The following is a 14801-nucleotide window of genomic DNA, read 5'->3' on the forward strand; positions in this document are numbered from 1 at the left end:
TCTGCTCTCCTCACTCACACTGATGAACTATAGTGTCCTGATCACACTAGTGAAGAGAATATGTAAGGGATAATCCACGGCTAGCCATGCATTAAAGGATTTTAATGCACGACGTAGAGGCGAAGAACCACCCGACGCGAAGCGGAGGGTGGTTGCCTCTACGAAGTGCATTAAAATTCTTTAATGCATGGCTAGCCGTGGATTATCCCGCTTATACCTTGGTTATTTGCCAAGTTAAAAATAAGTTAAAGCTGTAACTGATGTTTACAGTGTATATTTTTAACAGACGTGTAAAAATGACGGTTATTTCATAAGTTAAGGCTCGTCAGTTCTTGCACTCCGTCCGCTTTAAATAAAGTAGAGCCATCAGATTGCTTTTATTTGAATGAATTCACATTTATTTAAATTCATTATTAAAAGAGAGAGACAGAGAACTGAAGGAGAAGTAACAGAGAGAGAGAGAGATGCGTGCGCGAGTTACCTGTGTGCGTCGATCTCTTCGTTAAAGTCTAGCAGCTACAGTCCCCTCGTTGCTTAAGCATATAGCTAACTTAATGATTCTTTAATGGATTTATTACAATTATTTATGAATGACAGGCAACACTGATACAAATTAAACGATATTCAAAAATCATCCATTTAGCCTACCTAAACGTTTCCATATGCGTCTCTCACTCTGCTTGCAAGTGTATCTGTGTTACTATGGTTACCAATGTAGCGGATTAATTTCGAACTGTAATCAAACTGACTGGAACTACCTGTGCATTAAATGGTTTTACTGCACACCTTCCAGCCAATCAGAATCGAGTATTTAAACAGCCCATGGTATAACTAAAGTTATCTCTGGTGTGTGAGTAATGTGTGGTTTGACTGTATGTGTTCTGTAAATCTGTAACTTCATCAGTGAGGGTTACTGTGACGAGAGCAGCTTTAACCGCTCCGCTCACTAACACTGGAGCACAGAGGTGTGTTTACGGTCCCGCACTGAGCTGATGATCTTCCTCAGTGACTCTGGCTCGTCTTCCATCTAAATGTTCTTAAATCAAGATGCATTAACTGGAGAACTGAAATCACATTACATCTAAGTCTTGTTTTCTGTGAAACTGAACAAAATGAAGAGTTTATGATTAAAACTAGAACAAACGTCTGCTAGATTCAGGTCAGGTCAGTAACTGTAAAGGTCAAGGCCAGCTCTAGGTCTGCTCTCAGAGGTGTGAGTGCGATCAGATCAGGAGAGAGAGAGAGCGCTGGTACTCACTTCTTCAGGGCGTTCATCACCTTCATGGAGATGCCACACTGCACCCACGACTTGATGGGCTTCGGGCAGCCCTTGCCTTTCACCACGATGCCCTCCAGCTCCAGGCGGTACTCGTTCACCTCTGGGGGAGGAAACGCATCATCAGCTCGCTGAGCATCATGGGTAACAGCACATCACTGTAGAGCATCATGGGTAACAGCACAGCACTGTAGAGCAGGCTCTGATGGATCTCGAACATTTGAGTCCTCATCATCATCATCATCATCATCATCATCATCATCATTATTATTATGTAGTAAGAGTTTATAAAAGCAATCCCTACATCATCAGTGAAGTCGTCAATTCAGAAAGCTTTCTCCTGATTAAAAGGGTCATGACATGGATTTGTATTATTATTTAATTTTTCCTGAGGTTCACAGTGTAAAGTTAAAGGTTTTTGCACCAAAAAAACCCAAACATATGCAGAAAAATGCTTATTTTGAAATTAAACGCCCCTCGCTAGTGCACACGAGTAAGGGTTCTGTAAACACTATAAACGCCCCCTCGCTAGTGCACACGAGTAAGGGTTCTGTAAACACTATAAACGCCCCCTCGCTAGTGCACACGAGTAAGGGTTCTGTAAACACTATAAACGCCCCTCGCTAGTGCACACGAGTAAGGGTTCTGTAAACACTATAAACGCCCCCTCGCTAGTGCACACGAGTAAGGGTTCTGTAAACACTATAAACGCCCCTCGCTAGTGCACACGAGTAAGGGTTCTGTAAACACTATAAACGCCCCTCGCTAGTGCACACGAGTAAGGGTTCTGTAAACACTATAAACGCCCCCTCGCTAGTGCACACGAGTAAGGGTTCTGTAAACACTATAAACGCCCCCTCGCTAGTGCACACGAGTAAGGGTTCTGTAAACACTATAAACGCCCCTCGCTAGTGCACACGAGTAAGGGTTCTGTAAACACTATAAACGCCCCCTCGCTAGTGCACACGAGTAAGGGTTCTGTAAACACTATAAACGCCCCCTCGCTAGTGCACACGAGTAAGGGTTCTGTAAACACTATAAACGCCCCCTCGCTAGTGAACACGAGTAAGGGTTCTGTAAACACTCTAAACGCCCCTCGCTAGTGCACACGAGTAAGGGTTCTGTAAACACTCTAAACGCCCCCTCGCTAGTGCACACGAGTAAGGGTTCTGTAAACACTATAAACGCCCCCTCGCTAGTGCACACGAGTAAGGGTTCTGTAAACACTATAAACGCCCCCTCGCTAGTGCACACGAGTAAGGGTTCTGTAAACACTATAAACGCCCCTCGCTAGTGCACACGAGTAAGGGTTCTGTAAACACTATAAACGCCCCCTCGCTAGTGCACACGAGTAAGGGTTCTGTAAACACTATAAACTCCCCTTGCTAGTGCACACGAGTAAGGGTTCTGTAAACACTATAAACGCCCCTCGCTAGTGCACACGAGTAAGGGTTCTGTAAACACTATAAACGCCCCCTCGCTAGTGCACACGAGTAAGGGTTCTGTAAACACTATAAACGCCCCTCGCTAGTGCACACGAGTAAGGGTTCTGTAAACACTATAAACGCCCCCTCGCTAGTGAACACGAGTAAGGGTTCTGTAAACACTATAAACGCCCCTCGCTAGTGCACACGAGTAAGGGTTCTGTAAACACTATAAACGCCCCCTCGCTAGTGCACACGAGTAAGGGTTCTGTAAACACTCTAAACGCCCCCTCGCTAGTGCACACGAGTAAGGGTTCTGTAAACACTCTAAACGCCCCTCGCTAGTGCACACGAGTAAGGGTTCTGTAAACACTATAAACTCCCCCTCGCTAGTGCACACGAGTAAGGGTTCTGTAAACACTATAAACGCCCCTCGCTAGTGCACACGAGTAAGGGTTCTGTAAACACTATAAACGCCCCTCGCTAGTGAACACGAGTAAGGGCTCTGTAAACACTATAAACGCCCCTCGCTAGTGCACACAAGTAAGGGTTCTGTAAACACTATAAACGCCCCCTCGCTAGTGCACACGAGTAAGGGTTCTGTAAACACTATAAACGCCCCCTCGCTAGTGCACACGAGTAAGGGTTCTGTAAACACTATAAACGCTCCTCGCTAGTGCACACGAGTAAGGGTTCTGTAAACACTCTAAACGCCCCCTTGCTAGTGCACACGAGTAAGGGTTCTGTAAACACTATAAACGCCCCCTCGCTAGTGCACACGAGTAAGGGTTCTGTAAACACTATAAACGCCCCCTCGCTAGTGCACACGAGTAAGGGTTCTGTAAACACTATAAACGCCCCCTCGCTAGTGCACACGAGTAAGTGTTCTGTAAACACTATAAACGCCCCTCGCTAGTGCACACGAGTAAGGGTTCTGTAAACACTATAAACGCCCCCTCGCTAGTGCACACGAGTAAGGGTTCTGTAAACACTATAAACGCTCCTCGCTAGTGCACACGAGTAAGGGTTCTGTAAACACTATAAACGCCCCCTCGCTAGTGCACACGAGTAAGGGTTCTGTAAACACTATAAACGCCCCCTCGCTAGTGCACACGAGTAAGGGTTCTGTAAACACTATAAACGCCCCTCGCTAGTGCACACGAGTAAGGGTTCTGTAAACACTATAAACGCCCCCTCGCTAGTGCACACGAGTAAGGGTTCTGTAAACACTATAAACGCCCCCTCGCTAGTGCACACGAGTAAGGGTTCTGTAAACACTATAAACGCTCCTCGCTAGTGCACACGAGTAAGGGTTCTGTAAACACTATAAACGCCCCCTCGCTAGTGCACACGAGTAAGGGTTCTGTAAACACTATAAACGCCCCTCGCTAGTGCTCACGAGTAAGGGTTCTGTAAACACTATAAACGCCCCCTCGCTAGTGCACACGAGTAAGGGTTCTGTAAACACTATAAACGCCCCTCGCTAGTGCACACGAGTAAGGGTTCTGTAAACACTATAAACGCCCCTCGCTAGTGCACACGAGTAAGGGTTCTGTAAACACTATAAACGCCCCCTCGCTAGTGCACACGAGTAAGGGTTCTGTAAACACTATAAACGCTCCTCGCTAGTGCACACGAGTAAGGGTTCTGTAAACACTATAAACGCCCCCTCGCTAGTGCACACGAGTAAGGGTTCTGTAAACACTATAAACGCCCCTCGCTAGTGCTCACGAGTAAGGGTTCTGTAAACACTATAAACGCCCCCTCGCTAGTGCACACGAGTAAGGGTTCTGTAAACACTATAAACGCCCCTCGCTAGTGCACACGAGTAAGGGTTCTGTAAACACTATAAACGCCCCTCGCTAGTGCACACAAGTCATGACCCCTCTAACTCAGAGATCCCCAGAAACAGCCGTAGCCTGAGTTCAGTGTGAGTGTGTGTGAGCCGTAGCCTGAGTTCAGTGTGAGTGTGTGTGAAGCGTAGCCTGAGTTCAGTGTGAGTGTGTGTGAAGCGTAGCCTGAGTTCAGTGTGAGTGTGTGTGAAGCGTAGCCTGAGTTCAGTGTGTGTGTGTGAAGCGTAGCCTGAGTTCAGTGTGAGTGTGTGTGAGCCGTAGCCTGAGTTCAGTGTGTGTGTGTGAAGCGTAGCCTGAGTTCAGTGTGAGTGTGTGTGTGTGTGTGAAGCGTAGCCTGAGTTCAGTGTGAGTGTGTGTGAAGCGTAGCCTGAGTTCAATGTGAGTGTGTGTGAAGCGTAGCCTGAGTTCAATGTGTGTGTGTGTGAAGCGTAGCCTGAGTTCAGTGTGAGTGTGTGTGAGCCGTAGCCTGAGTTCAGTGTGAGTGTGTGTGAAGCGTAGCCTGAGTTCAGTGTGAGTGTGTGTGAGCCGTAGCCTGAGTTCAGTGTGAGTGTGTGTGAAGCGTAGCCTGAGTTCAGTGTGAGTGTGTGTGAGCCGTAGCCTGAGTTCAGTGTGAGTGTGTGAAGCGTAGCCTGAGTTCAGTGTGAGTGTGTGTGAAGCGTAGCCTGAGTTCAATGTGTGTGTGTGTGAAGCGTAGCCTGAGTTCAGTGTGAGTGTGTGTGAGCCGTAGCCTGAGTTCAGTGTGAGTGTGTGTGAAGCGTAGCCTGAGTTCAGTGTGAGTGTGTGTGAAGCGTAGCCTGAGTTCAGTGTGTGTGTGTGTGTGAAGCGTAGCCTGAGTTCAGTGTGAGTGTGTGTGAAGCGTAGCCTGAGTTCAGTGTGAGTGTGTGTGAAGCGTAGCCTGAGTTCAGTGTGTGTGTGTGTGAGCCGTAGCCTGAGTTCAGTGTGAGTGTGTGTGAAGCGTAGCCTGAGTTCAGTGTGTGTGTGTGTGAGCCGTAGCCTGAGTTCAGTGTGAGTGTGTGTGAAGCGTAGCCTGAGTTCAGTGTGAGTGTGTGTGAAGCGTAGCCTGAGTTCAGTGTGAGTGTGTGTGAAGCGTAGCCTGAGTTCAGTGTGAGTGTGTGTGAAGCGTAGCCTGAGTTCAATGTGAGTGTGTGTGAAGCGTAGCCTGAGTTCAATGTGTGTGTGTGTGAAGCGTAGCCTGAGTTCAGTGTGAGTGTGTGTGAAGCGTAGCCTGAGTTCAATGTGTGTGTGTGTGTGAAGCGTAGCCTGAGTTCAGTGTGAGTGTGTGTGAGCCGTAGCCTGAGTTCAGTGTGAGTGTGTGTGAAGCGTAGCCTGAGTTCAGTGTGAGTGTGTGTGAAGCGTAGCCTGAGTTCAGTGTGTGTGTGTGTGAAGCGTAGCCTGAGTTCAGTGTGAGTGTGTGTGAAGCGTAGCCTGAGTTCAGTGTGAGTGTGTGTGAAGCGTAGCCTGAGTTCAGTGTGAGTGTGTGTGAAGCGTAGCCTGAGTTCAGTGTGTGTGTGTGTGAGCCGTAGCCTGAGTTCAGTGTGAGTGTGTGTGAAGCGTAGCCTGAGTTCAGTGTGTGTGTGTGTGAGCCGTAGCCTGAGTTCAGTGTGAGTGTGTGTGAAGCGTAGCCTGAGTTCAGTGTGAGTGTGTGTGAAGCGTAGCCTGAGTTCAGTGTGAGTGTGTGTGAAGCGTAGCCTGAGTTCAGTGTGTGTGTGTGTGAGCCGTAGCCTGAGTTCAGTGTGAGTGTGTGTGAAGCGTAGCCTGAGTTCAGTGTGTGTGTGTGTGAGCCGTAGCCTGAGTTCAGTGTGAGTGTGTGTGAAGCGTAGCCTGAGTTCAGTGTGTGTGTGTGTGTGAAGCGTAGCCTGAGTTCAGTGTGAGTGTGTGTGAAGCGTAGCCTGAGTTCAGTGTGTGTGTGTGTGAAGCGTAGCCTGAGTTCAGTGTGTGTGTGTGTGAGCCGTAGCCTGAGTTCAGTGTGAGTGTGTGTGAAGCGTAGCCTGAGTTCAGTGTGAGTGTGTGTGAAGCGTAGCCTGAGTTCAGTGTGAGTGTGTGTGAAGCGTAGCCTGAGTTCAGTGTGTGTGTGTGTGAAGCGTAGCCTGAGTTCAGTGTGTGTGTGTGTGAAGCGTAGCCTGAGTTCAGTGTGAGTGTGTGTGAGCCATAGCCTGAGTTCAGTGTGTGTGTGTGTGAAGCGTAGCCTGAGTTCAGTGTGAGTGTGTGTGAAGCGTAGCCTGAGTTCAGTGTGAGTGTGTGTGAGCCGTAGCCTGAGTTCAGTGTGAGTGTGTGTGAAGCGTAGCCTGAGTTCAGTGTGAGTGTGTGTGAGCCATAGCCTGAGTTCAGTGTGAGTGTGTGTGAAGCGTAGCCTGAGTTCAGTGTGAGTGTGTGTGAGCCATAGCCTGAGTTCAGTGTGTGTGTGTGTGAAGCGTAGCCTGAGTTCAGTGTGAGTGTGTGTGAGCCATAGCCTGAGTTCAGTGTGTGTGTGTGTGAAGCGTAGCCTGAGTTCAGTGTGAGTGTGTGTGAGCCATAGCCTGAGTTCAGTGTGAGTGTGTGTGAAGCGTAGCCTGAGTTCAGTGTGAGTGTGTGTGAGCCATAGCCTGAGTTCAGTGTGAGTGTGTGTGAAGCGTAGCCTGAGTTCAGTGTGAGTGTGTGTGAGCCATAGCCTGAGTTCAGTGTGAGTGTGTGTGAAGCGTAGCCTGAGTTCAGTGTGAGTGTGTGTGAGCCATAGCCTGAGTTCAGTGTGAGTGTGTGTGAAGCGTAGCCTGAGTTCAGTGTGAGTGTGTGTGAGCCATAGCCTGAGTTCAGTGTGTGTGTGTGTGAAGCGTAGCCTGAGTTCAGTGTGAGTGTGTGTGAAGCGTAGCCTGAGTTCAGTGTGTGTGTGTGTGAAGCGTAGCCTGAGTTCAGTGTGAGTGTGTGTGAAGCCGTAGCCTGAGTTCAGTGTGAGTGTGTGTGAAGCGTAGCCTGAGTTCAGTGTGTGTGTGTGTGAGCCGTAGCCTGAGTTCAGTGTGTGTGTGTGTGAAGCGTAGCCTGAGTTCAGTGTGAGTGTGTGTGAAGCGTAGCCTGAGTTCAGTGTGAGTGTGTGTGAAGCGTAGCCTGAGTTCAGTGTGAGTGTGTGTGAAGCGTAGCCTGAGTTCAGTGTGAGTGTGTGTGAAGCGTAGCCTGAGTTCAGTGTGAGTGTGTGTGAAGCCGTAGCCTGAGTTCAGTGTGAGTGTGTGTGAAGCGTAGCCTGAGTTCAGTGTGAGTGTGTGTGAGCCGTAGCCTGAGTTCAGTGTGTGTGTGTGTGAGCCGTAGCCTGAGTTCAGTGTGAGTGTGTGTGAAGCGTAGCCTGAGTTCAGTGTGAGTGTGTGTGAAGCGTAGCCTGAGTTCAGTGTGAGTGTGTGTGAAGCCGTAGCCTGAGTTCAGTGTGAGTGTGTGTGAAGCGTAGCCTGAGTTCAGTGTGAGTGTGTGTGAGCCGTAGCCTGAGTTCAGTGTGTGTGTGTGTGAAGCGTAGCCTGAGTTCAGTGTGAGTGTGTGTGAGCCGTAGCCTGAGTTCAGTGTGAGTGTGTGTGAAGCGTAGCCTGAGTTCAGTGTGAGTGTGTGTGAAGCGTAGCCTGAGTTCAGTGTGTGTGTGTGTGAAGCGTAGCCTGAGTTCAGTGTGAGTGTGTGTGAAGCGTAGCCTGAGTTCAGTGTGAGTGTGTGTGAAGCGTAGCCTGAGTTCAGTGTGAGTGTGTGTGAAGCGTAGCCTGAGTTCAGTGTGAGTGTGTGTGAAGCGTAGCCTGAGTTCAGTGTGAGTGTGTGTGAAGCGTAGCCTGAGTTCAGTGTGAGTGTGTGTGAAGCGTAGCCTGAGTTCAGTGTGAGTGTGTGTGAAGCGTAGCCTGAGTTCAGTGTGAGTGTGTGTGAAGCGTAGCCTGAGTTCAGTGTGAGTGTGTGTGAAGCGTAGCCTGAGTTCAGTGTGAGTGTGTGTGTGTGTGTGAAGCGTAGCCTGAGTTCAGTGTGAGTGTGTGTGAGCCGTAGCCTGAGTTCAGTGTGAGTGTGTGTGAAGCGTAGCCTGAGTTCAGTGTGTGTGTGTGTGAAGCGTAGCCTGAGTTCAGTGTGAGTGTGTGTGAGCCGTAGCCTGAGTTCAGTGTGAGTGTGTGTGAAGCGTAGCCTGAGTTCAGTGTGAGTGTGTGTGAAGCGTAGCCTGAGTTCAGTGTGAGTGTGTGTGAAGCGTAGCCTGAGTTCAGTGTGAGTGTGTGTGAAGCGTAGCCTGAGTTCAGTGTGAGTGTGTGTGAAGCGTAGCCTGAGTTCAGTGTGAGTGTGTGTGAGCCGTAGCCTGAGTTCAGTGTGAGTGTGTGTGAGGCAGACCTTCGGGGCTCATGCGGGCCAGCTCCGGCACTTCCACGTAGAAGTTCTTGCGGAACGGTTCATACTCGATCTTCTGATGATCCACCGGCTCCAGAACTTTCCTCTGCTTCGTCTGGAAGCCTGTGAGGGCCGTCTGCAAGTCCACGACCTCTTCCTCTGACGAATACTACACACACACACACACACACACACGGAAATGAGAACTGGGAGGAGGATATTCACACATCTTCAACATGTCTCACATCATCACAGTTTATTCGCTATAGTTTAGAGAATGGTAATAAAATATGAGCAGAACTCAGCTGATATTTGACTGGTTTTGTCCGTCCTTCTGTTAGACTGTCTCACACATGAATTATGTTGAATATCTGTCAGCTGTTAAATTTAACTACACAATTAGATAATACCAGTTTAGCTCAACCAATCACCAAGCAATGCTTCATTGTGTTCAGTCTGTGTGTGAAAAGAGCATTAGCAATTAAAGAAAACACACTTCAGCAAAACATGATCAGCTCAAAGTGTCTGAATCATTATTGGTCCATAATCTTTATGAATGTCACTGGCTGTAACTCACTGGATGAAGAGTGTCTGGGTGTAACATGTCTCAGTTACTCTGCTCTCCTCACTCACAGTTAATATCTAAAGTTATCTCTGGTGTGTGAGTAATGTGTGGTTTGACTGTATGTGTTCTGTAAATGTAACTTCATCAGTGACGGATACTGTGACGAGAGCAGCTTTAACCGCTCCGCTCACTAACACTGGAGCACAGACGTGTGTTTCGCACTGAGCTGATGATCTTCCTCAGTGACTCTGGCTGTGTGCTGAATCCTCATGTGAACACGTGATGGTGAACGGTGACGTGCAGACGTCCTCATGAGCCTGTCTAACCCTAACTCTGCTTCAGTGAGTCTCAGACACAGATGTACCTCCATGGCGTCCTGGTCGTTCTCCATCAGCTCCCCCTTCTTCTTCTGGGTGTGCGGCATCTTCCTCGTCTTCATCACTGTCATCACTTTAGTCACAGACATGCCTCCTTTCTGCTGGCACACACAGAGAACATCAGTTACTCAGGGTTCACACAGACACGGGAAAATCAACTTCCAGGACTTGAGGACTTCAATCAAAGATCTCTCTTATTAATCAATATCTTTATTATCTTTCAAATTCTAAAAAAGTAAATAGATAAATAAAAATAAACCAATAAAACTAAATGGTAGAGATAAAGCGCAGCGGATGCACTGACTGCGGAAACCCTAACCACTGAAAGGACACTATGACAAAGATATAGCTTTCCTTATTCACACGGACTCTTTCTCCCATGAATATATGACTGAGCTGAAGAAGGAAAGCGGTGTCACACACTCCATATTAATGAGCAACATCACACTCGTCAGACGGGCTGCGGTGTTCATTTAGTGTGAAAAGATTGTTTTATCGATAAAATTAAAGACTACTTTCACACGTATTGTCTTTCAATAACTCAAGCAGCTCTTCATCAGTATGGCTGTTCTCAAGGGTAATTAGTCGTTTAATGTAATTGTTTAATTAGCATTAAAGGGATAGTTCTCCCAAAATATACTGTCATAATTTACTCTCACAAGTTATTTTAAACTCGAATAAGTTTCTTTCTTCTGTTGAAAATAAGTTATTTTGAAGAATGTGGGTAACCAAACAGTTGGTGTACCCCAGTGACTTCACTAGTATATATTTCAGGGTGAACTCTCTCTTTAAGGACAAGCGGCAGCGTGGTTACTATTAGGGTTGCAAAGGGGCGGAAAATTTCCGGTAAATTTCCGGAAAGTTTCCGGTAAATTTCCATGGGAAGTTAAGCTGGGGAATTTTGGAAATATTCATTACCACGGCAACCGCTTGCGCGTCCACTCTGAAAGTAACTGTACACATAAGAGACGGATAGATACATTATTTAAGGTTATTTCTATTCGTTAGAATATTGATATATGAACTTGTTGTCAAGTAAGCCCCGTTGCGAGCATGTGCGTCTCTCTAAACTTTCAGTGTGCTGCACTGCTCTAGTTGACTTCTGCACCTTCCCCCCCCCGATAATATCACGTTAATTTTGAAAACGTAATTCCTTTTGTGGATCCTCTTGGTCTTTCTTCATGTTTCTTTTCTGTTTTAAACTCGAATAAGTTTCTTTCTTCTGTTGAAAATAAGTTATTTTGAAGAATGTGGGTAACCAAACAGTTGGTGTACCCCAGTGACTTCACTAGTATATATTTCAGGGTGAACTCTCTCTTTAAGGACAAGCAGCAGCGTGGTTACTATTAGGCTACTGTCTCTTTAAGAGCTGCGCGCGACGCGTCTAATATACACACATTTGACAAGCAGGTTTTCTCTCAATTTTCTCAAGTTTGCTTTCACTTTAGACATACCCGACTTTGTTTATGTAAACCTTGTGTGTATTTGACAGTATTAGCACAATTAGACTCGAAAGATAACTTGGTCCAGTATCCAGGCGCTGGTAGAAAGGCTTTCAGTGCCTGTGAGCTTCACATGTACGCGCTCAGAAACGCACACGCTAGAACAGCATCAGCACATTAAATGTTTAACCGACAAGGCATTAAAGCACATGCAAATTATGACCTTTTGTGAACTGCAGTGTCCCGTAACATTAGATGTGAATATACGTTGTTCAGTATGTTGGGACAGAGGCGCCAGAACTGCAACTGATAGAATCCACGATACTACGATATTTCTTCAAAAGCAGATCGTGGAGACATTATAATCGTCCACGACCATAAATCGTGACATCGCACACCGCTCAGAGGACAGAAGAGGTGTTCATCAGGGTGATGCTCAGTGGAGCTGAACACTGATGGACCGCAGGAGGAAGTGTTGAAGCACTGGAGTACCTTGTCGTTCCCGCCCTTCATGGTGCCCATGTTGAACTTCTTGACCTCCTCCTTGACCTCCTCCATGTAGGCGTCGAGCGGGTCGAGCTCCTCTCCGGCCTCCTCCTCCATCACCTCCTCCAGCTCCACCGCGGGCTCCTTCTCCTGCTCCTCCTCGTCCGGGTCCGGCTCCACCGGGGCCTGGGTCTCCTCGTCATCATCTAAACACACACACACACACACACACTGATGACATTGGCTGCGTTTACATGCACAACTTTGGTTTCAATCCGACTGAAGTAATTCCTACTGATGAATCTGAATGTAGTGTTTACATGAACGCTGATCATGTGATCGGGTTGATGTGTGTTTATATCACAAGCTTCAAATCACAATTTCCTTTGACATGCGCGAATATACAGAGTTTCCCGCTGTTTGCTCATAACTATTCTCCTACATTGCTGTTTAAAACAAATAAAGAAGAGTGTTGTACATGAAGGCTTTTCAGTGCGATTGAGCCGTCGATGCGATGACTAATGGTCACATGTAGACGTAGCCCCTCATGCTAACGCTCTTCCCTTTACTCAACAGCACTGTGAACAACAGCTCTCCGACTGTCAGCTCTTGATAATCTCACTCCAGTATGAAGCCAGTGTAATATCAGGGTTTATTGAGGGTCCGGCCAATCACAGTTCAGAACTCCTCAGCACAATCTGAGCTGTGCGAAATCATCCTTTTGTCCCATCAGTCCCAGCCGTCACCGGGCTCACTGGTTTACATGCTCACGGCCACGGGATTTAAAGCCCACTGTGGTGTAAATCCAGCTTTTAATGTTGTTTATGTGTCTATGTGGTGTTTTTAATCTGCTTTAAGACAAAGCATGTGTAAGTTCATAAGTCGACAGCATTGCTGAGTATTTCCTCCTTAAAACTGCAGTGAACCAAAGACAGTCTCAAAAACACGCTTTGAAATCGCTGGTGTTTCTGACGTCACAAACTACCTTGTAACCAATCAGATCAACGTGTGATCGTCAACCAGTGGATCTCTGAGCTGAGGGAGTGAGTGGAGGCGGGGCTCATTTGCATATTCATAGAACCGCGCATACTAAATGAGGCAAGGGTGTCGAGTTACATTCAAGATATTTTAAGGCATGAAGACATTTTTTTCAAAGAAAACAAACGTTTAAATATGTCATTTTGGTGATCAAAGATGAGTTTAATATAAGAGGTTCTATGAATATGCAAATGAGCCCCGCCTCCACACGTTTGTGAGTGTGTGTGCTGCAGTGTTTGCTGGTCACTGACCGTCATCATCCTCCAGGCTCCACTTCTTGCCCTGCTTCATCTCCTCCAGCTCCTTCTTGATCTCCCCGATGTTCTCCATGGCCTTCTTCCTCTGCTCCTCCCGCCACTTCTCCACGCGCTCCTTCCTCTTCCTCATCTCCTCCTCCAGCGTGTTCTGGTCGAAGTCTTGCTGCAGAGTCAGGGCGTTAGAGAGCACGGATGCACACACACTGATCTGGGGTTAATAAGCGGAGGGCACTCACGTCTTCCGGCTTCTCCTCCTCCTTCTCCTCCTTCATCTTCTTCTTCTCAGCGCTCTGATCTCCATTCTCCGGCTTCTCCTTGCTGGAACATCAGCACCACATTACACCAGCGCTCACTCAACCCGCCTCGGGTCACAGAGGCCGATACACACATTTATGATGCTGTCATAACAAAGCTGCTCATTTTCAAAACAATTTACAAAACTAGGAGTGACACTGCCTATACAATAAAGATAATTAACATTTAGAATTAAATGTTCTTCAATGAAATGGCATGACTCACATATAGCAAATTTTCACACAAAATATAGAACTGGAGAAAATGTGTGTGTGTGTGTGTGTATATATATATATATATATATATATATATATATATATATATATATATATACTGTATTATTCTGTAAACTAGTGGTGCACGATATATCGGCCGATATGGTCATTTTTTTACACATCGGTATCGTTCCGATGTCAAAATATGGCCGATGTGAACAGGCCGATATTTAACGTGTGAAGCTGAAGAGGTTGATGTGAGAGAAATACACATTTCATACAGATGACATAAGCAGAGAACAGTCTGTTTTCTTTCATTTTGAATTGTTCTGTTTAAAAATAGAAGTTTCAAGCTTTCTATATATGTCTCAGGTCTGTGAGGCAGGTAGGTTTCGGTTCAGTTATGAGACGCGCTCCAGGTTCACGCGCCGTCGCCTCTGTCCTGATTAAATATTTTCTAGTATATTTACTTTTTATTTATTAAATCCAATGCAATTTGTTGATGAAACATTGATCAAAATTAAGATACAATTAATACAAAACGAAATTAAATTTAAAGACAGGCTTTGTGCTTTCTGCTTGAGGTCTCTGTGAAAGTTTTAAAGCAGTTTTTAAGTGCCGAGAGCGCTCACGTCCGTAACATTGTTAATGCAGTCCAGTGCGACTTATGTTTTTTTCCTCTTCATGACACATTTTTGACTGATCGTTTTTTGACTCGTAGATATTTGAATATATTGCTTGATATATGATACCCATTCGAATTTGATTTTCCTCAAAAGTGACAGCACGTGTGATTTGTGGATTACTGATAAGCGCGAGTGGAGAAACAGGCGTTTATTTATTCATTCTCAGTGTTGAGAAACGTAGCCTTCATGTGTTATTGTGTTAATAATAACTAAAGTAGCCTACCTAATTATGTTACATATTTATTTTGTATGAAAACTATCGCGTTCGTTACTTATGGATTAAAAAAGTAGGCTACCGTTGTATCAGTTCTGCGCGAGCTCTCCCTCACAAACACGGACGCGCGCACACAGAGAGAGAAGATAATTGTAAAATGAAAACGGGCTAAGTTTAAATTTTGTTCTTGCTTGTTTGTTTTTTTTCTGTCAAAATGTCAGAAAGCATTTTGTATTATCCATCCGTGTTTTTAAAATTCGTTAAATGACGGACGTTTTACACTGTTAACACAGCCCATATGTCGGATTCGTCTTATAGCCTACTTGTTATTATTTTTAGAATAAGTGATTCGTTATGCTATTATTGGAC

General features: G+C 46.2%; 1 protein-coding gene across 2 annotated transcripts in view; it reads right to left on the reverse strand.

Annotated features, from left to right (window-relative positions):
• The window catches only part of ddx46 (DEAD (Asp-Glu-Ala-Asp) box polypeptide 46), a 55879-nt gene that overhangs the window by 32469 nt on the left and 8609 nt on the right, over positions 1–14801 (reverse strand). Inside the window, exons 5-10 of one of the 2 annotated variants that reach the window (XM_079846758.1) lie at positions 13260–13341; positions 13018–13186; positions 11735–11934; positions 9788–9898; positions 8862–9027; positions 1259–1379 (exon numbers count right to left, since the gene is read on the reverse strand). In XM_079846758.1, the coding sequence (XP_079702884.1) occupies positions 1259–1379; positions 8862–9027; positions 9788–9898; positions 11735–11934; positions 13018–13186; positions 13260–13341 (849 nt within the window). Of the gene's footprint in view, positions 1–1258; positions 1380–8861; positions 9028–9787; positions 9902–11734; positions 11935–13017; positions 13187–13259; positions 13342–14801 lie in introns of both variants that reach the window. The other variant, XM_079846757.1, reaches the window with a different exon arrangement.

This window comes from Squalius cephalus (assembly GCF_949319135.1).
Source record: "Squalius cephalus genome assembly, chromosome: 17".
NCBI lineage: Eukaryota > Metazoa > Chordata > Actinopteri > Cypriniformes > Leuciscidae > Squalius > Squalius cephalus.